The 21956-nt window shown below is 46.4% G+C and overlaps 1 protein-coding gene across 7 annotated transcripts in view; it reads left to right on the top strand.

Moving 5' to 3' along the window:
- The window catches only part of KCNQ2 (potassium voltage-gated channel subfamily Q member 2), a 111722-nt gene that overhangs the window by 59964 nt on the left and 29802 nt on the right, over positions 1-21956 (top strand). For 4 of the 7 annotated variants that reach the window (XM_032766322.1, XM_032766320.1, XM_075072212.1 and 1 more), the window contains exons 6-11: positions 2622-2732; positions 4574-4669; positions 7281-7375; positions 13476-13505; positions 18607-18675; positions 21519-21548. In XM_032766322.1, the coding sequence (XP_032622213.1) occupies positions 2622-2732; positions 4574-4669; positions 7281-7375; positions 13476-13505; positions 18607-18675; positions 21519-21548 (431 nt within the window). The remainder of the gene's footprint in view (positions 1-2621; positions 2733-4573; positions 4670-7280; positions 7376-13475; positions 13506-18606; positions 18676-21518; positions 21549-21956) is intronic. The other 3 variants (XM_032766321.1, XM_032766327.1, XM_075072213.1) reach the window with 1 other exon arrangement.

Here is a 21956-nt window from a genome sequence, read left to right on the forward strand (position 1 = left end):
TTAGCACAATGGGATCTGACTTGTAGGCACTACTTCAGTACAAAGAAATAACAACAAAGTGGTAGGTCTGAATTCAAACTCCAAGCACCCCCTATATTTTGGGAATGTTTGGATCCTTTTCTGGATCTGCACTTAGTGGCTCCGGCCTAGATAAGTCCCTGCTGAAATCTGTGTAGTAACATCTCAGTGAATGTAGAATAAAACTCTTTCCAAGATGTGTTTCAATATAGAACAATCATTAAGATGCTTTTTGCTAAATATTTTGTCTAAATGGCATCTAATGGAAAGAGTTTATAGTGCTTATGTCTATAAAATGCTTTAGGGAAAGCCACTGATTATATTTTTCTTCATATAAAAATGAGTTTGTTTTAAATTAATGTGCAGTAGGTTTAATTAACCCCATAAGTGCAGGGCTGGGGTGCAGTTTGAACCCTCAGAGGCAGCTGTGCCCGAAGTAGTTGAAGAGGCGGGGCAGTTTCAATTCTGGAGAGGGATACATAGGAGTGCTGCTTGCAGAGGCTGCCTGGAAGATGTTATGAATCACCACATCCCTGCCTGCTTCGCCCCATCCTGGCTTGCTCCACTCACTTTGTGGGCCATGCTGGACTACGTGGGGAAGGAGGGTTGTAGCCCGCTGTGACCTTGCTCTGGGCGGACTTTCCATTGCTGGAGGCTACAAACCTAAGTTTCTTCATCCTTTGCCAGCAGACACTTGGCAGTAAAGTTATACCGGTCTCTTCTCCTGCATTCTGGAGTTCAAGCATATCTTTGCAAATCTCCCACCTCATCCCACAACACACATACATGCCAACATCCCAACCCCTGCTTGGAACATTATAGCAGTATAATCAGTAATATATTCACAATTGTGAATCAGGCTGTATTAAGCTGCAGTAATTTGTACCTTCAGGATACTGCGCTTGGAAATAGGAAGGGAAGCCAGTTAATAGGCACTTTTAGAATGATTAGGAATAAACAGTTTCAGACTTTTATGCATGGAAATAACACTGCCTCATTTGAAAGATCCACAGCTGAAAAGCTTGATGGGAGTTTGGGGAATACTGGGTTATTGTTCTCAGTCCTGAAGGAGCCATTCCATCTCCTACATGGATGCTTTGGAGTAAAATGCATAAGCCTTCTCCCCAGAAGGCAGTGATGTGTATATGCCTGTTTAATGAGAAAAGCTGCCCATTCTGAGGGACGGAAGTAAAAACCAGGATGGCCTGGTGGCTATCACACTGGACTGGCAATCAGAGGCTCTGGGTTGAGTGCCTAGCTGTGCCACAGATTCCCTGGGTGAACATAGGCAAGATAAGCTAGTAGAAAGGGGGCCCTAGGACTGGTGTAAACTCCACAGCACCTCTGTGGAACCCCTCTCTCCTACTGCAGAGGTGTTCTGGGATGGGCTGGGGTGGTCCAGAGAATGAAGGGAGAGAGCGGGATGGGAGGAGGCATGGCTGGGGTGATCATGTGCCTGGGAGATGTGTGCCCTGCCAATGGCAATAGGGCAGCACCATAGTAGGAGAGATACAAGCTGCCTCCTGGTAGTGGCACCAAGGAAGGATTAAATCTGGTCTTCTGAGCCTCAGCTTCCTCCACTGTGAAATGGGGATAGCAATACATGGGGTGCCTGAGGATACATCCACAGATCTTTGGGAGGGGCTGAGATAGCCGGGTGATGGGGATGTTGTATGTGCTGAGGCAGATGGCTAGAACACCTCTGAAGTTGCCTTGGCAAGATGCCATTTCCCCCCTGTAGGCAGAGTGTCTGTGGCAGTACGTTGTTGATTATAGCTGGCTGTTTCTGTGGCTGCTGCTGGTGGCAGCTATTGTGCTAAGGGCAGATATGTAGGCACAAGAAAGAAAGAATTTGTGACACTGCTGTGAGTGAATCGTAGAAATGCTGGGCTGGAAGGGAACCTCGAGGGGTCATGGGGTCCAGCACACACACTGAGGCAGGATTAAGTATACCTAGATCATCCCTGACAGATATTTGTCTAACCTGTTCTTAAACACCTCCAGGAGTGGGGATTCCGCCACCAGCTAAGTAACCTAACCCAGAGCTTATAGTTAGAAAGCTTTTCCAAATATCTAACCTAAGTCTACCTGGCTGCAAAGCTGATTAATTCTTCTTCTTCCCTCGACAGACCTGGAGGACAATTGATCACTGTCCCTTTTTACATATTTGAAGACTGTTATCATATCCCTGCTGAGCCTTCTGTTTTCTAGACTAAACAGACCCAATTCTTTCAACCAGTTTTTCAATTCTTGTAAACCAGTTTCCATTGTGCACAGATATAGCAAGCAGAGGAGCTTTGCACTGCCTCTGTAAGTACTCAGCAGTGTGGCTCCATCGCTCTAGAGAACATAAAAGATCCTGTAAACTTCTCTATGGGGCTCCCACATCCCCCTGTACATATGTATTTCTATAGACATAGCCACTGTGATGAATATGCCAGTGAAGTACCCTACAGGATAGAATCCTGGGAGCTGGCATAAGAATAACCAGGGAAGGGGGAGATTATGCTGAAGAGTGAATTGCATTCAGCTGTTTCAGTTTTCAATACGGGGCTAGCCAAAATGCCCTGGAGTGAACAGGCTTTGACTCTCTCTTTCCTCAGATTACGCTCACCACCATCGGCTATGGGGACAAGTATCCACAGACCTGGAATGGGCGTCTCCTGGCTGCAACTTTCACCCTCATCGGAGTCTCCTTTTTTGCCCTCCCTGCTGTAAGTAAGCACCCAAACATTACCGTGAAAGCAGAACATGATATTTTCTCTAGACAGTCCCGTTTACATTCACCGAGGCTGCCGTCTCGCTTATATGGCTCTCTCCGATTTTTTTGATGGAGTTAACTTTGCAGACATTTAATTACTTATTGCAGCAAAAGGATTTCAGCTCAATGGCGAAATCCCAGTACTGGCAGCACCCAGTGTTCAAAATTCATGAATCAGGGCCCAGAAGGTCCTGAGGCTGCCTTGTGGAGTCATGAGATTGAGGTAGGGGGATGGGGAAGGAAGGGGGAACGACACATTTTGGGATTCATTTTGATATACTTTCTGTTTTTTTAACTTTTAGGCTTTACATTTTTGAGCTTTTCTGTGCAATCATGAGAGTGACAAACTTATTTTTGTTTTGAATAAAAGCTGAGACTCACACATAATCGCATGAATCCAGGAGCTGGGGTTTTAAGGAAAAAGATCAAATATTGTGAGACTTGTGATAAAATCATGAGAGTTGGCAACACTGACTAGGAGGGGCAGGACCCGTGAGATGCCCAGGGACTGCAGTGAGCATTGTGTCTGCTTGGTGCCTCTCAGGATTTAGTCTTTTTAACTAAAAGATTAGAACAGTTCCATCTTTTGCATAGATCAGATACTTAGGGCCGGATTCTAAGCTGGTGTAAATCAGTGTAGCCACGTTGGTTTACAGCAGCAAAGGGTCTGTTCCAAGGCTTATGCATGAAAGGAGTTTTTTTAATTAATCCTTATTTATGAGAGAGAAACACAAAGCGTTTGACTGAGCATTGGTGAGCACTTTCCCATTGGTTGCACTGAAGCCCTTCAGATTAGCTTTCAAGTGCCCAGCACCCATAACTGGAGCCAGATTTTCCAAGAACCTCAGTTCCCATTTGGACTCCTCCATCAGAGCTGGACTTTCCAAAAGCTCCCAGCTTCCGCAAACTGCATGTTTTTTTTAAAAATGTGCTGAGCTCTCTTGAAAATCTGGTCCCAGGGATGGAGGGTGCACATTTTTGAAAGTTTGGGCCTGCACATTTTTGAAAGTTTTTTGTTTCCTGCCACCAAACGTGGCATTTCAAGGAACATGAAAACAACCACATAATACTGAAGACTGTTTGGGCTTACATCTCTGTGGACTGGAACTGATCACAGAAAAACAGCCAAGTAACAATAGAATAATATGTTCTGTGCATCTCTATATTCTGGCTACGCATACTCCTTTGAATCAACACAGAGGACAACACGAGAGAGACACAGTTGTATATTCATACTGCATGCACTCACTGACTTCCTTAGATATGAATGAAGAAGGGTCATGGGGGGAATGATAGGACAGGATAAAAATTCTGGATTGTGTGCTGCAAAATAAGTACAGATATTTGGGCAACTGAAACCATTGGCCTTGTTTTTGTCCCCAAATAGTCACAATCCAGTGATAGTGCCATTTCTTGCTCCTGAGCCACTGGGGAGATTTTATTAAGCTACCACAATCATTTTTGCAAACGTTTGGGAGTTCATTGCAGAAAACTGCTTTTTGTCTTGATGGAGCTGCAGCACTGGGTGAACAGCTTACACTTTATTGCAACGCCTGAGAGAAGTAAAGCATTTACCCCCAGACTCCATGTCTCACAGTCATAGCATTTTATGGTGGGTGGAAATTATTAGCTTAGGGAGAGGGGAAGTACACCATGATCTTAATGGGACAGAAAATGAGAAGAGAACAAATCAGAGGAGAGAGCGAGCTGTCAGGGTAGAGCTATCACAAACGCAACCTTTTAGAGCCGGGCTAACGCACGGATTACTCTAAATGGTCTCATTCTTTCTTCCAGGGCATTTTAGGTTCTGGCTTTGCCCTGAAGGTTCAAGAACAGCATCGGCAAAAGCACTTTGAGAAGAGGCGAAACCCTGCAGCGGGCCTGATTCAGGTTAGCAAACAGTGTCCCGATCCTGACGACAGAGATGTGCTGCATGAACTCCCCAATACCAGCAGCTGCTCTGTCTCAGCAGACATTGCGACCCAGAGATGACAGACCAGGATGGCTGGGTTTTTTGTCTGTTACATGTAGGTATCAGTAACAATACCTGGCTAGGACTGAACTGACACAAAGGAGCCACGTCTATCTGGACGGTTTCAGCAGAATTGCTTCTGGTTAATTGTCTTGAATGAAGGGAGATCTTTTTACACTCATAGAATTGAGCGGATTCCTGGGCGGCCAGACAAGGCACCATGCAGGCAGGTGCTACTCATGTTCTCTCTGCTTAGCTCTGTCACTGCATCTCCATCTGCCCTCTCGGAGCCTGGAAATCGTGCCCTGGGGGAAGTGAATATGTGTCTGCTATGGGCTAAGCTGAGACTGGCACATTCATTCCACTCCTGGCCTCACCCACAGTTGACTCGACTGGTCAGGTCCTCGGTCCCTGTTCTGGCTGGTTTCCACAGCCTCAGGCAGAAACTTCCCCTAATGGGACAGCCGAAGATTTCTGCTGGCAAAGAGGCCCCACATCACCTACACGTAGGGGATAGAGAGGGGCTGTGCCATGGCTGGGGTGAAGTGACCAGAGCTCTGCCTGGTCTTCAGCTGGTGCAGTGGTCCCTATCGGGTCATTTTGGCGCCAAGCCAGTCCAGAATTGGGGAACAGAAAGGTGGCTTCTTCACCCCTGCTCAGCTGAGCTGATGGTCTAGCCCCACGTCTCCAGTGTAGAAAGACTAGTGTAAAAAAAAAAAAGCCACTTTGCCTCCTCCAGGTACGGATGCTGTTTCTAGTGAGAGTATTTTAAAGTCATCCTAGTGCAAAGTAAAGAGTTGCAGGTGCACTTCCCTCTCCTTATAAGGTCTTCTTGATTGTGGGCCTTGCTTAATTCCCATCACAATCGATGGGAGTCTTCCCATGGACTTTCTTGAGCTGTGGAAGAGATCCTAACCTTCTATCTAACCAGCCTCCTAGGAATTGACACATAGAGGTCATCTACACTGCAAAAATAGACCCATGGCCGCAAGTTTCCGAGCTCGGGTCAACTGAGGGGCTCTGGGGGCTCGGGCTGCAGAGCTCAAAATAGCAGTGTAGACGTTCTGGCTTGGGCTGGAGCCTGGCCTCTGAAACCCAGCAACCCTGAGCTCAAACATCTACACTGCTATTTTTAGTCCTGTTGTGCAAACCTTGTGAGCTCAAATCAGTTGACCCAGGCTCTGTGTCTCACTTGTGCTGGGGGAGGGGGAGATTTGCAGTGTAGATGTACCCTTTATTCTTGCACTGAAGAATACTGCTGAGGCATGAAACAGTGCAAGTAACACGTTTTAAGAACATTACAGGAGGGAAATGAACCCAAGGGACCAACATCCAGGACTCAAGCAAAGGAAACTTTATATTAAACTGTCTCAGACGAATCGTTTCCAATTCATTATTCTTTGAGACTCTCTGGAGGAGGAGGGAAGGTGGCATTTTGAGGCAGCTCAAAAGGTGCTAGACAGCAGGCCTGAAAATAAATGCAAGGAAATCATCCACTGGATGACAGCAGATGCTGTCAGCCAGTCTGGGGGGAGAAACGACAAAATCCAAGCTGATTTAGTTAATACATGATGCAGACAATTCATTAATTCAGCCTCTTTTCCCCAAATTGGTTTTATGCAAAGAGAAAATTTCTGTGAATGTGATGGCGGCAGTTGGGAGCATTTTTTGATGGAAACAGATGTCTGTGCATAAGGCTCTATTGTAATCTAAGTAATAATCTGCTATTGCAGCAGTAAAGCCATAGACTGTCAAGTCTCCCAGTCTACAGAGAGACTCTGTTCTTTAATAAATAAAACCCAGCAGGGCAGGAACCCAGTGGGAGCTGCCGGTTCAAGGCAGAGGGTCTGATTCAGATCACAGTCAGACTCTCATAAATCAGGTGTACCAGCGCTGTTGGAGTCGAAGATGCACCAATTTAAGATCAGAATCAGACTCAAAGAGTGGATCTGTGACAGACTGACTCGGTGGGCTTAGGAAGCGGAAAGGCTCTTCAGCTACTAGACTGAACTACTTGTGAGCCTTGAAAATTTTTGATGTGTGTTCCAGCTGAATGGATATTGACTATCAGGATGGTGTTCTCTGAGAGTCTTGAAGAGGCCGATTTCCAGAGATGCTGAGCATCCACAGCTCCCTTTGACTCAGCTGGGGTTGTAAGCACCAGTAATTCTAACCATCAGGTTCTAAAACTTGTTTGTTTGTTTTATTTTGTTTTTAACATAACCAACCACAAAGTGAAGGCAGCATTTTCAGAGGTGGGTGCCATGAGCCAGGGATACATATTCAATTTTAAACTGTTTACTGAGCAGCAGTACAAATCATTACTGTATATTTTCATAGGCTCATCGCCTGGTCATCTCTTTAAAAAATACTGGTCTGAGTCAACCGAAGAACCCTTCCATTAGCAGCTGACTAGCACTCTGATCCTCTGATGAATCTGCTGATCTTGCTGTGGATTGGAGGGTTGGGGTGGGAAGGACAGTTATAGCTGTTTTTCACTCACACATACAGCTCCCTTCTCCTCCACAGGCTGCTTGGAGGTTCTATGCCACCAACCTCTCTCGAACTGACCTGCACTCTACCTGGCAGTACTATGAACGGACAGTCACCGTTCCCATGTACAGGTACCTGTTTTAAATCCCTTCTTACAGGTTCCTGTTTCACGGTGCCAATGACTCCATCCAGCCCATTCATTTTTTATATTAATTAAATACATTTTTTAAATTTGATTTGAAAAGCTTGCAAGAGCTGGCGTAATTTTAAGTTTCTTTTTGGGGTTTTTTTGTATATATTTTTTGCTTTATTTTAATGTCCATGATATTAATTTTCTTTTTTATGTGTGTTGTCATTTTCACCTTTATTTTTCTGTATCCATTGGTAGTTGCATTGTGTTGTGACAATTGCTACAGCAGTGTGAAGACTTCCACCGAGCAGCCTTGGAAAGTAGGTAAATGCGTCCTTTTCCTTGCCATGCAGATCTTAGTTCTGAGTTGCCTTGTCATGTCATTGTAACCAGATTCTAATGGTGATTCTGCCTTTCAGCAAACCTCTGCTCCAATCTCTTGACTGGTCCTGACATTCTCCCACAGTGCAGCACTTAGTTCACTGCTTCCTTGAGTTGTGATTGGCATTCACAGGGTCTGGCACCCTCCTCTGATTCCACCTAGACTGGTGGGGTAAAGAGAGGATGAGGCCCTGGGGCAGCGACGTTAATTTTTATTGTCATGGTTTTCAGTCAGAAATTAAACAGAGCACACGTCTCTCTCTGGGAGCTTGAATGAGGCAAAGCCTCCCCTTCTGTGTCTCTTCAAATATTGAGACCGGGTAATTGCTTGCAGTAGGAGGGAAATGGCAACCCAAGGTAGATGTTGATGAAAAGAACAGTCACTGCAGCCTTCCCTGCAAGTGGACACATCCTGACAGTCATGACACCGGGGACACACTGCTCCCAGCCTGAAATCCATGCTTGCCTTTGTGAAATCGGATAACAGCATCTCTCAGTCTGATAGCAGAGACATGTCAGTAGGCAGGACTGCCACAGCCCCAGTGAGTTCTCTTGCATCTTCAAGAGGAGAGCAGCAGAAAAGTTTGTTTCCAGACAACTGGTTTGGATGCCCAGGCATCTTCCATAGCTCTGACGCCGGGGTATACAGCTTACTTAAGACCTGAGGCGTGACCCATCCTATCAGAGGCCTGCGGATAAGTTTGACTTCCTAGCTTTGCCGATATCAGACCTATAGGAGAAACTGCTTGTGTATGTAACAGCTCTGCCTGCATCCTGAACTGACCCTGCAGCTCACCCTGGATAGAGGGGCAGTCTAGGACTGCCAAGAGCCCAGCTGGCAGTGCCATCGTGCTGTCACACGGCCTGTCTGGGGCCCCATACACAACAGGCAGGGCTGCAGAGGCTTCTCCTGGCAGTTGGGAGGGGCTGTGGTGCCTGCTATTCAGGCAGCCTTTCTGCTGCCCCTGCTGAATCCAGGAGAAGGAGGAGGCAATCAGCAGGGACTGAAGGGGAAGGGCTCAAGGAGTGTCACCATGCTCTCCCAGCCAGCCCCCACCCACTCCCCTCAGCCTCCATCTGTCCCCAGTCAGCCCCCCAGCCACGCCTCATACAGCCCTCACCTCTAATCCAGGCCCGAACCCCACACAGCGCCCAGCCCACTCCTCACCCACCAGCCAGTCCCCACACAGCGCTCTTCCCTCCCCCCCCACGCACCTTGCAAACAGCCCTCAGCCCCATCCTTCCCCTTGCAATCCCCAGACGCTGTTACTTCCCATACAGCTCTCAGCACCTACCCACCAGCCATCCTCTATGCAGCCCCCAGCTGATGCTCTGATCCTCAATCCCCAGAAAGCCAGCAGCACCCCAGCCATATGGCCAGGCAGCAAACAGGCCAGATCCCTCTCCCCGCAACTCACATCACTTGCAATTTCTCCCAAAGGGGGAAAATTCAGATTTCCAGGTGCACTGCCCCTCTCTCCCTCCATAAGTAGCTCCACACACCTGGGAAAGACTGTAGAGCTGCAAGAAATAAATCTGATTTGCTTGGCCACAGGGCAGCGACCAGATTTGAATGGCATCCGTGTCAGTTTGGCATGGTTTAAATGGAATGACCTCTTGCTAATACTAAGGCAGCACTTGAAGCTTAAATGACCCCAGTTAGAGTGGGGAAAGCTGGAAAGTGGCATTCCCTTCAGGATGGGACTTGCAGGTGCACTGAAATTCCCTAGGAAAATCCTGGAAGTCCTCAGAGTGAGGCATGACCAGGCAGCATGTGCATCTCTGTCATTTTAATGTGCTTACCTGGAGCTACACAGGACGGTCTGTGATGCTGAATAAATCAACCGAGTTAGTTTTACAGAAGGAATTGATTGATGGTGCCAGCCGTTGTCTTGTCATTCTCACTGTTGGGCATTGAGACGGCTCACGGATTTCTTATTTACCCCACTAGAGAATAGCATGGTACAGTATTGGAACGGGAGGTCTGTTACCCTGGGGAGGAACTGTCAGACAGTAGAGCTGCCTATTAGAAATCTAAATCTGTTTCTCTTCACCCTGATTATTGGTGCATGTTGGAATCCTAGGAGACAATCCAGATATGTTTCCTAGGGTGGGTGGGCCTGTCAGAAACCCTGCAGCCAGTCTGTTGATCCATTTTCAAAGTCCACTGGAACTCACATTGCTATTATGGTCAGCAAGTTTTGCACCAGATTCATTCCCTATGTTTATTTCTTTTAGCTGAAGACATTTATGAACAATCTTCAGTGTTTTATTTAAACAACCTGTTTCCCAATAGCATTGCACTCATTCATTAAGTCTCTCCCTCCCGTCTCCTTACCTTTAATTGAGGATAAATAATTGAGGATAAATAATTCCTACTGAAGTCAGTTCTCAGCGAGGGTGAGGGCATTGGATCTGATCCAAAGTCCGTTGTGGTCTGTGGCAGCACAGCCATTGGTTTCGGTGGGCTGTGGATCAGGCCTGGAGGCTGTTTGAAAGAATAAGCCTATGGTCAGAGCCAGACATACAGTGAAACCCTTTTCAATGACTATTTGCTGAAGCAATTGACCTGTTAAAATTGTTGCGTCACGTGGACCAAAAGCTGAAATTCAGGTGGAACGCTAATCTGGTCAGTTAAATGAAGATGTTTTGGATGCATTGAATTGAAATTTAGCCTATGAGAGAGTAAGGCCATCTTAAATAAAAAACCCCTCAAGGATGAGTTACTCATGGTGGGTGGGGGTAGGGGGTTGATGCAAGTCAATTAAGCACCGTTTGAGGGACAACTGCATGAGCTGTGGTCTCTGGAGGAGATGTCACCACTAGTCCTGCACAGGCTGGCTCAGAGGGTGGAGCTGGAAGTGACTAAGGGTTGGGGACATTTGAATATGTGGGTTCACTGGCTATCACACCCCTCACAAATGATGGCCATTATTGAATCCCTGGGGCTGAAGCCCAATACATTTTCCCTGCGTTGGGGAGGGTAGATTTTGTCTCCAATTCACTTTCCTCTCCCACTGAATTTCACCTGCATAAACCCTGATTATTGTGCTGTGTGCAGGTACAGTGAATGTCACCCAAAAGGTCAAAAGAAAACCGTGTCCCATCAATATGTTACATATGGCCTAAGCCACATAGTTTGGAGCCAGATCTGAATGTGGAACAAGATCTGATGAACTTCCCCAAATGGCAGGTCTGCATGTCTAGGGATTTGGTATGCACCTTGTTAGTGCTTAACAGGTTTCGATTGTACTACAATTTTTAAATATAGCAATACTGTCATTACTATGAAGTCCCACATAACACCATATCCAGGGGAGTATGTGTGATTGGGAGGTTATAGACATGGAACTGGGAGCCAGGACAGCAGAGTTCTGTTCTCAGCGCTATCTCTGGCTTGTGGTGCGATCTTGGAAAAGTCACTTACTGTAACCTCTTCATAACAAAATCTCCGACTGTAAATAGGGATTATAAACCTGGCCTCAGATGGGTGTCGGCAGTATTAATAAATGTTTGTAAACCATCAGAGATCCTCTTATTATAGTTGCTAAATTGACACGTTCAAAGGTGTGCTATTTAACCAACATTACCATGATATAAATGAACCACCAAAGTGCTGCTGCATAATGTGCCCGACACGTTGGATAAAACACCATGCCAGCAAAGCGTCATTTGTGCAAGGGATGAGCCCTGGCACCTCTGGGCCTGGCAGTTCAGAGCCCCAGCACCTCTGGGCCTGGCAGTTCATAGCCTCCCCCGCTGCCCCCAGCACCTCTGGGCCTGGCAGTTCGTAGCCTCCCCCCCTGCCCCCAGCACCTCTGGGCCTGGCAGTTCCTAGCCCCGGCACCTCTGGGCCTGGCAGTTCGTAGCCTCCGCCCCCAGCACCTATGGGCCTGGCAGTTCCTAGCCCCCCCCAGCACCTCTGGGCCTGGCGGTTCATAGCCCCAGCACCGCTGGGCCTGACAATTAATAGCCCCCTGGCACCTTTGGGCCTGGCAGTTCATAGTCGTCTCGTCCCGTCCCCACCCCGGGCACCTCTGGGCTGGGCAGTTCAGAGCCCCCTGGTGCCTCTGGCCACATCAGTTATTAAAGTTAACAAAATTGCTTGTGCCCTGGCACCTCTTTCATTACAAATTGAACACTGGGTGTCAGTGTCACTTATCCGATGTGGTACATCCTCTGAAATTCTCCTGGATGCTGCACAGAAACATCAGTAGCCTTCCACAGTGAATGATTTAATGTATGGGGTTCACTTTATAATGTATCACCTCCCATGTCAATATCCCTTGAAATCTGTTAGGCTAAGCTCAGTAGAAATTGGTTTTTTTCCTCCTTAAAAAAAAGAGATGGGGGGTTAACTTTATATTCTGGCTGTAGCTTTCATCACACACAGAGGCACAGTGTCTATTCTGTCCTCTTCTACACACTTCCCTAAGGAATTCATACGTTATTTCAAACTGGCGAATGAAATAAAAATGTAAGTCACTGATGGCATGCCACATGGCCTGAAATGACACAGGACAGCCCTGCTGTGGGTTACCTCTGCTGTAATCTAGCAGATGCATAAGTCTGCTTTGGAAGTGGGTATGAGGAAGTGGGTATTTCCTCCGTGTGGTAAGTTGTGTTGACTGGTACCTTGGCACAAAGCAGGTAGGTTGGCATTGACACATCTTTTGCTCACATTGTACTGCTTATTCCTCAAGAGGTAGCTGTCAGCAGGAGCCCTGTGACACGGGTGTACATGTCTTCTCGTTGTTGCTCCCATAAAGGATGGATTGTTTCATACTGGACAATTATTACGTACGCCTTGGGGGAACATCAGATTTCTCATTGCAATGACCTACTGCAGTAGAGTTAGACCCACTTCTTTTGAGAGGATATTTTATTCCCTAAGAAAATCTGAAATTGAACCCTTACACTCAAAGTATGTCAATACCAAAGTTCAAATAAATAAAACGTGTCAAACATATGGATACATGCCAATATTGAGTCTGCATAGAAAAGCACATTGTAATGGGCATTTAATGTACATGCTTATACACCCAGACGGCAGAAACTTTTGTGTAAATTTGTAACCAGATTTGTTTAAAAGGACTGTGTCCATCACCACCAGTTATAACGATACCCAGCTCTCGACTGCGTTATTATCCCTGATGGGAATGCTCTCCCTGTGTATTGGCATTCAGAGAATATAAATCAATGGCCGCTACAGATATGCTTATGGTATGGAATTAGTGTAGGTCCTCTGAACCTCATTCTCAGATACATTGAACCCAGGAGCTATGCTTCTGGAGAAGTACCTCATTAGGCAGCATTTCAGAGTGAGGAGATCATGTGATTCCAGGAAGAGCCCCCAACTTTTTGCTGACAGAGTGTAACAATTCCCCCAGGGAATGTCTGCAAAAGGTTGGAGGTTTCTGCAGTTTTGCCTCAATCTCTTTTGCCCACCTTTGCTTTCTGAGCAAACACTAGACTAGCCATTATTGAAGGTGATATGGATATGCAGCAATTTGTAGTCCTACTGAGGTTGGGAATGCCGGAGCCAATTCAGATTTGCCAGCCACCTGTAAGCCTGCTTCACAGTACACCTGCTCATTGAAATACAGGTAGCTCACATGCTAATTTTCTGTCTTCTGTTTCTTTTCTCTCTCCCTCCACCCCTTTTGCTGTTTTTCTTTCTCTGACCCCTTTTGTTTTCTTTGGTGAAAACACTTGAAAAGCTCGCAAACGCAAACCTATGGTGCCTCCAGGTATGAATTGCATGTGAATCTGAAACCATGTGTTATGTCACTCCTCCTTCGTCTGGGACCGTAACATGCTAAGCCTGTAATACAACCAAACACCCGTTTTTTGGTTGTTTTTTTTTTTAAAAAAAGCTCAAATATCAACCTCCCTGCTCAGCTGTCTGTAGGCTAATTCCATGCATCTTCATCAACAGTCTAACTGGTGGTTTGCACAAGAGTTGGGAAACTGTACATCTAAGTGGCAATGCCAGGAAGGAGAACAGGAGGTTTCTCAATGAGATTGGTTTTCTTAGGTCAGATTATGAACATCTTCAAATTCACAGGACAGTTAACAAGAAAGCTCCCTGTTCTTTTCTGCCCTTTTCCCAACCTTTTTTTCTTATTTCCATCTCTCAACGTTTCCTTTCCAACCCTCTCTTATCCCAATCCACTCTTTGTTGTAGCAGCTGTGGCCACTAGCTACCAGTGAAGATATGTTAAACCGAAATGACTGTTTTTGACCTGACAGCCTGTGCTGGTTTTTGAAAGGGCAGTTTAACCTCGGCAAGGTTTATGAGAGTTATTGGCAATTCAGTAGGTGGCGCTTTTCCCTCTGAGTCAGAGCTAGAGCTGAGTGAACTGTTTGCAATAAATAATTCATTCAGTGAGTCTAACCTTTTGAGGTTGTTCAGGTTGAAAAGATCTATATATAATACATGTAAAAGGTTTATTATGAATAAATATGATAACAGCAGGTACAGGGTTGTAGATGTACTTCACTGCGACACAGAATGGAAGCTCGGTTTGAAAATCAGGCCTTTACTCTCGTATAGTTAAAGACAAAAAACTGGCCTCTTGTTTGCAGTTCATAAAATAAAGATATTTACAAACTTCCCGAAGTTGGAAAATTTATGAAGAGCTGTTCAGGTCAGAGCCACAAAGTCATACTCAGAAAATAGTTTATTTTACAGGACACATACTTCACCTCAATTGTTATATTTTAGCCATTTGTATACAGACCTACTACTCTACAATTACAAACCAACTGCCTGGTTATTTTTATCTTGAATGCCATATAGGCTATTGTCTTCGTTGGAATAAGGATCAGGCCCCAATAGCTACAGTACATAACAATTTTGCAGAGACTAAGTGGAATTTAAATAAGAAAACCCTATTCAAGTTACTGGGCTCAAACTTCCGCCAGCCTCAAATTGGCCCTTCAACTTTGCATGTGCACTTTTGCCTACCCTGACAACAGTGACCAGAGTACCCATATTTCAGTGCAGAATGAGTCTATACATTTTTGCAAGCAGAATCAGTTGCATACGCAAACATGGGCATGCAAAAATGAGGGACTGCAGCTGAAAGTTAATGTGCATACAATGCCAGATCCTCAGCTGGTGTAAATCAGCATAGCTCTATCAACACCAACAAAGATCTGGCTCATAGCGCCCAATTCTAAAAGCCTTACTCACATGAGTAATTCCGTTGAAGTCAATGGGACTGATTATGTGAGTAAAAGCTGTAAGACGGGGTTCCTCATTATCAATTTTGTGTATATCATTCTCTGTCCCATAAAGACAAAACCACAATGCAAAGGAGGGTTCACTGCAAGTGTGGGTTCCTCTCAGAGACAGGACTTGCTGCATCTTGGGCCTCTTATGGTACCAGGCTGTCCACCCAGCTCTGACATCCACTTCTTCTCATCTGTCTGTTGCTCAGTCTTTCTCACTCCCTGGGGCTGCATTATGAAATAATGACTATCAGTTCTGTGTGTGTGTGTGTGTGCGTGCACACTGCCTTGTCCAGCTGTCTTCCCCGTGTTGTGTTTTGCGATGATATCGTATTTTTTTTTTGTGGAGGGTTTTGAGGCATGAGAACCCTACCTCCCTGGCTCTGTTATGCTTGAATATTTGTGCTTCCAGCAACAGTAATTTTGTGCTCTTTTGCTGGGGTTAGGGAATGCCTGATGTTAGTGTTGTGTTTCTTGTGATGTATCAACAAGAGCAGGGTGGTCAATTTGATGAGAAAGATGAGATGATTCACTCTGGAGCCACAAGTACAAACCAATGGAGCCTGTGCAGCGAGCAGGAGTTCTAACAGTTGCTGTGCTGGGTACCATGAGCTCTGTGTGGTGCATGCATCCTCTTGCTTTGCTGGTCTTTAAACATGCATCCTTCAAGCAAGTGAAATGAATGTTTGGATAAGAGAGAGAAAATGTCAAACACCACAATCTCAGGTTCTTTTCCACATCCTAGCACAGAACACAACACTCTACTTCACACACAATTCTCTTCCACTTGAGCACATTCAGGGGACCTCTGTACTGCAGCTGGGCGTGTGCCTGCCAACCTGGGTGGACAGACCCACTCTAGCTCAGCTTGAGCTGTGCACGAAAAATAGCAATGTGGGACTTTGCAGCTCTGGCAGTAGTGTGGTCTAGCAGCCTGAGTACAATCCTGCCTGACCCCTGGGTCAAGGGTCCCCAACGTGGTGCCCACGGATTCCATGGTGCCTGTGGGGGCGTTTAAATGCACCGGTGTCCTGGCCAGCAATCAAGCATCGAGCGGCAGCCAGCAAATCCCTTGTCCCGCGCCGCTCACCACAGCCCCCATTAGCCCGGAGCAGCAAACTGCGGCCAGTGGGAGCCGCGATCGGCCAAACCTGCAGACCCGGCAGGTAAACACACCAGCCTGGCCGGCCAGGGACTTTCCCTGAACAAGTGGCAGCCCCAGTTTGAGAACCACTGCTTTAGGTGGGAAAAAAAACTGGCTGATCATAAGCTGCATGTAAAGGAAGCCAGGCCAAATTTTGAGGCCCTATTTTTATGTCAACCTCTTTAGAAACTTTATGATCACCTCCATTTTGTGCACACAATAACCCAACTGTTACATTCACTGAGTAGATCGTTGTGCTTTTAAATGTGAGTTTTATACATGCAGCACACATGCTCTTGTAATTGTGTGTTCAGTCAAGCAAGACCACTGAAAATGCTGAAGAACCCTGTTCATAATTATGCCCTGCTTTGTTCCAGGATTGACTGAGCAGGTGCATAAGAAATGTGGACCACTGTCTATGACCAGTGTGATAGCTTATCTGGGAAGGACAGGTGCATCCAATCCATGTGGAACATCTAAGTGCTGTAATGCTTCTTGCCCTGTAATGAGTAGACATCAGCCCTGCAACTGCTGACAGCTAATGCAGAATCTCCTTTACTTGAAGTGTCGAGCCCAGTTTTAGATCTGAACTGCTGGGCCATATCATGCCCATGCAGGAGACACCTCACGGTTCTTGCTCTTTTTGCCAGGAGTCTGGATGTGTCACAGAAATGGCCATCTGAGAGAACATGGTGGAGGAAGGTGCAGCTTTCTTCAATGCTCTGCCCTCCTTAGTTGTTAACTGCACTGATGTTCTGATGTTAGGAACTGCCCTCCCCTACATGCTGTGAGTGGTACATTTGTAAGGAACCCAGACAGCTGCCATGTAGGAGGTGCTGTATATGTTGAGGAGGGGGCAGCAGTCCAGAGTGGGTGACTGTCCTTTGAATGAGTATAAATTCCTTGATGTGATGCCTTTGAATGCCAAGAGCTGCTAAGGGTCTGGCTAGCTGGGGCTTGCCTACACTGCCACCTAAGCCAAGGTAACTTATGTTGTTCAGGGGTGTGACGCGCTTCTGCCAACAGAGCTTCCACCTCTCATTGAAGTGGAGTAATTATGTCAACAGGAGAGCACTCACCTAGCGACATAGGGCATCTTCACTAGATGTGTTTTGTCAGCGCAGCTGCACCAGTGTAGCGTGATAGTGAAGACAAGCTCTTACACCCATTCCAGGCTTAGCTAGCTAGGATCTAGGCCCATTTATTTCAGACAAGAGTATAAATACTTTGAGACTTGTCACAGGCAGGACGGAGGTTTATCTGTGCTGATTTCATGCCCTCTGGGAAGACATGCTGGAAGGAGCAGTTTCAGATATGACAAGGGCACACCAGGGTTGTGCAAATAAGTCTCAATAAGCATCTGGATTAATCCCATCAGTCCCTGACCCTGAGCACAGAGTCCCTGAGCAGACACTTGAGTGGATGCTGCTCTTTCCAGCCAAGTGTGTCTTTTACGGAGATGAATCCCATCTCTCGACATTTCCAGTCTGCTTCTCTCGCAGTTGAGAACTTGACTGTGAATATCAGTGTAAAACATTTATAGAGCCATCCTCAATCCCTGCAGGTTTCATGAATTCACAGTAGCACTCTTTCTGCCCTTTACATAAACGTCTCTCCGACACTTCTGCCAGCTGACATAAGTGTGGGCAGCACAGTTAATACCTGCCGTGCCATTGCAACTCAGTGGGTTTTATGTTGTTAGAAAGATAAAGTCAGAGAGGCAGAATTTTTCATGAACCAATGGATGCTCAGGGTGGTAGGGTCAGTCTCTTTCTCTGTAAGTTTCAGATCTCAGATGAGGAGGAAACCTCAGTTCTACCCTAAGATACAAGGCGTATCATACATTTATTTTGTCTTCACCAGGACTGGACACATGAAGTATGAATCAAACATTCAACCAAATTCAAAGCTGGACCGAGCATTTGTTTAAAGTTTTCAAAACTGCTGCATTTCCTTGGATACTTACAGCCTCTGGGAGCCTGTCTCCCCTCACACTGTAAGGTTCTTACCCCCAATTTCTGGAGTTCTGCCCCCTGGCAACAGGACCACACAACACTGTGCTTTGAGTTCTGCCAGTCGTAGTCTCTGGGGCCTGCATGGAACCTCTAACAAAGTAGGACCAACTGCTAAACAACATGCTATAAACACCTGCCTTGCCAAACGTAACAGTACCGTATAGGAACGCTGGCCACTGCTCAACTTCAGAGAGTTTAGAGATACAAGAACGCCAACGAAATTTCTCTCTCTTTCTCTCACTCTCCTGCTATCTCTCCTGCACCTACCTTTGGGCACTTTGAAAAGTGCCCTTAGAGGTCCAATCCCTGTTCGTTCTCCCCAAGCCACCCAGTGTTTGCAAACCCCGACATGAAGCTCAGGTTGGTTGAAAGTAGGTGGGTGGGGAAGTTCCCGTGACAGGAAGTTGTGATGTTGTCTCTGCCTGAACGTCACCGTCTCTCATTTTCTCACTTTAGACTCATCCCACCTCTGAACCAGCTGGAACTCCTCAGGAACCTGAAGAGCAAATCGGGATTGACTTTCAGGTTAGCAACAGAGCTGGGAGAGCTCAGAAAACACCCAGCTGGCAAACCAATTTCTTTCCTTCCTTCCTTCCTTCCTTCCATAGTATGTGCACAGCCCTGGAGAATTCTGTGTACCTGGATGCTGCCATATAACGGGTTATATGGTGCCTTGGCTCCCAACCCTCTCCCCAGGTGATGCTTGTAAATGCCTTTGCTAGACCCTTTCCTGCATCATCTTCTATTAAACATTGTCTGGATGTTCAGCTGACAACAGAAAGAAATATGTCACAAGGTAAAGCCTGGAGTTGATTCCTGTAGTTGATGTAGATAAGAGATACAGGGCCTGATTCTCCTCTCACATATACCAGGATAACTCCACCGATTTGGGTGTAGTTACACCCAGTTTTCACTGGTGTGAGAGGAGTGTCAAGCCCAGCCTGGGGTCAGAGTCCTTACTTAGCATGCTGCTCTTTCTGCAGCCCAATAAATCCCCCACCTCCGCTGCTCCCTCAGAACCAATAAGGTTGAATTAGTAACCCAGAAATGGAAGGGATGTTCACTGGGGTCTGTCTTCCCCCAGCCACAAAGCTTGGATGCTATTTGCAGATTTATTTTTCTTTCTTTAACTAGCCAGGTGAAAAACACTAGCCAATGAATATTAATCAATGTAAATCAGAAGCATCCAACTCATTTTTGATAGGCCCTCTATGATAAATTAGAAATGACCACACCTGGAAGGACTGTCCCACTGCAATTTATATCTTCAGAGTGAGTTTGTGGGGGGGAGGGTCCCCTTGTAATTTTTTTTTTAAATAAGGCTCCCTACCCCGATGGACTGTGATCCCCTACGGAGGAGGGGTCCCAGGAAGGTAGAGTACTGCGCTTACTGAGAGTGGTTCCCGCTTTGGCTACCTGGCCAGACTGAGCAAAGTGCTGAAGGAGGTTGGGGCTTTTCAAGACCTCTGGAGTTATCTCATGTTTCAGAAAATTTGCTAAAGCGTCAGGAGCTTAACACACCCGACTAAAGGACTTTATGATTTGGATATTTAATCCCATGATTGGGCGTGGCTCCTGGCTTGTTTGTAAATGGCCCCTGTGTTATGCTCCCCCAGGCGTTGTATCATGGCTGCTCTCCTTCTACTTGGGAATTTAGATGGGACTCTCTTCAGAACTCATCAATACCACTTTTTAACTACCTAAAATGGTCACGGCTGAGTAGAGCCAGGTCCAGGAGATCTGCATTTGTATTTCCATTAGCATTTTAGGAAATCTGTCCCTGGATTTGCAGCAGAACTTCCCCAGAGCAATCTGGTGTTCTGGCTCATGCAAATCCCCACTCACTGGGGCACGTGCGTTGTTCCCTCTCTCCCAAGGACCAAGTGAGCTGCCTCTGCAGCATTCTCAATCCCTGCCAGCATGGAGAATGGGAGATGGGGACCAGAAATCAAATGAAGCGCTCCTGGGTGGAAATGCAAAGAACAGCCACTAGGCGACCAGGCCATTTTTCGTTATTTTTTTGTTGGGAGAGAGAAATTCCTGAATATCATATGAACCCTGGGTGAGTTTTTCAGCCTGGCCTTAGCTTGGCCTCTGGTTTTGTGCTTGAAATTGTAGAGATGCCATATAGTTCAATTTGTCCTCTATGCCCTTGATTTACTGGGGCAATCGGGTATTTAAACATCTAAATGACATGCAGCAACTGCATCCCCAAATTGCCAGAGTTTGAAAACATGGCTCCTCTCTCTCTCTCTCTCTCTCTCAACGAGCAGTTGCCAAAGATAATTTTTCATGTGGACCTTTAGCCACAGCTGAGACTCCTGCAGGAGCTGGAAAAAGAGTGCTGTGCACCTTCCAGCCAACCCCGCCCCCTAAACTTCTGCACTACTGACCCAGTGGATGGGGCAGATGCATCGATGAAACAACATCTCGTGGAGTTAGTGTAACAGACCCGCATGAGTCAGAGCATCCCGCAGAACAGACTTGCCTTAATTTTACAGAAAAATAATTTAACACTACTCAAAATGGCCACCTGGACATTAATCATAACATAAAAAAAACAGCCCTTTGTTGAGTGAGGCAAAATGGTGTTAGAGCTAGGTCCCTGATAGGCCAGGTTTGTTAAGTTTAAGGGAGGGAGAGCCTGCCTTCCCTGTCACAGCGTCACCCAGAACTGGTCCTTGAAAGAAGCACCCAATTCTTTTTATCTTACTTGCTGAGCCCTGATTGGCTTCTGCCTGCTCCTAGTCCTTCTAGCTGCAGGAGGGCCAAGTCTCATTGATTCCACCGGCAGCTGACCCTGGGAGATCTCTGTAGATAATTCCTGGAGGTCCAAACTCACTTTTCCTCATCTCCAAAAGGACCACTTTGTAGAGAGGGATGTGCAAAGGTTGGGCAAGGCCTCTGGTAGGGGGCAGCAAATGCCGGCTACACCCCATCAAAGTCAGTTCTATGCCCAAGAGCTGAAAGGAAAGTTTATGAAAGGTCTGTGAAAGTCCTGGGGAGTTGTTCAGAAACAAACTCGGGGCCAAATTTTCAAAGGAGCGTGACCATTCGCTATCCCGCACTGCTCATGCAAGTGGTGTAACCCGCAGGGCTCCATAGGAATCTGTGTGCACAAAAGAGGTGGGTTTTGTGACATTTTGACCCTATACGTCTCATGTGTCTCCTTCCAAGGTGGTGTGAGTCTGCGGCTATGTTCTCTCCAGTTCGGAAGCCCCAGGAGTAAGTGCTCCATGCCCTCCCTTCTATCCGCCTCACTTAGTTGTACCGTTTGGTACTGTCCTTTCGTTATGTTTTAACAGTGAATGCAGCAGCATCCTTCCTACCTGACACCACTGATAATGTACCATTGCTTCTGTTTAAAGGAAAGAGCAGCAGCCTGAGCCATCACCCAGGTCTGTATCACTGCCAACATGCCATTCCCATGCTTTACACATACGTGAGAGTGTGCGCACTATGTCTGTCTGTAACCAACAAGGAGCTGAGCACCATTAAAACCAGCATAGTGGCTTGTATGTGCTTGTTCTGTGCTGTGGGACATGTCTCTGTGTGTCATACATACATGTAATGCTGGGCCTTAAATCAGATTTTCCTTCTTCGCAGTATATCTTGACTATATTTTGTAGCTATGTGTATGGATAGTGTTTAAGGGGGTTGTGCTGGCAGCAGATGAAGTTTGAGGTGTGTCAAATTTGCCCTCAGAAATGTATTGTCACAGACTGATGTCTTCTGAGTTTTTGGCAAATGAGTGTCTAGGATACATGGGAAAAGGAGACTGTTTTATGCCTCTCTTTCTTCCGCCT

The sequence above is a fragment of the Chelonoidis abingdonii genome, chromosome 14 (assembly GCF_003597395.2).
Source record: "Chelonoidis abingdonii isolate Lonesome George chromosome 14, CheloAbing_2.0, whole genome shotgun sequence".
In the NCBI taxonomy this organism is placed as follows: Eukaryota; Metazoa; Chordata; order Testudines; family Testudinidae; genus Chelonoidis; species Chelonoidis abingdonii.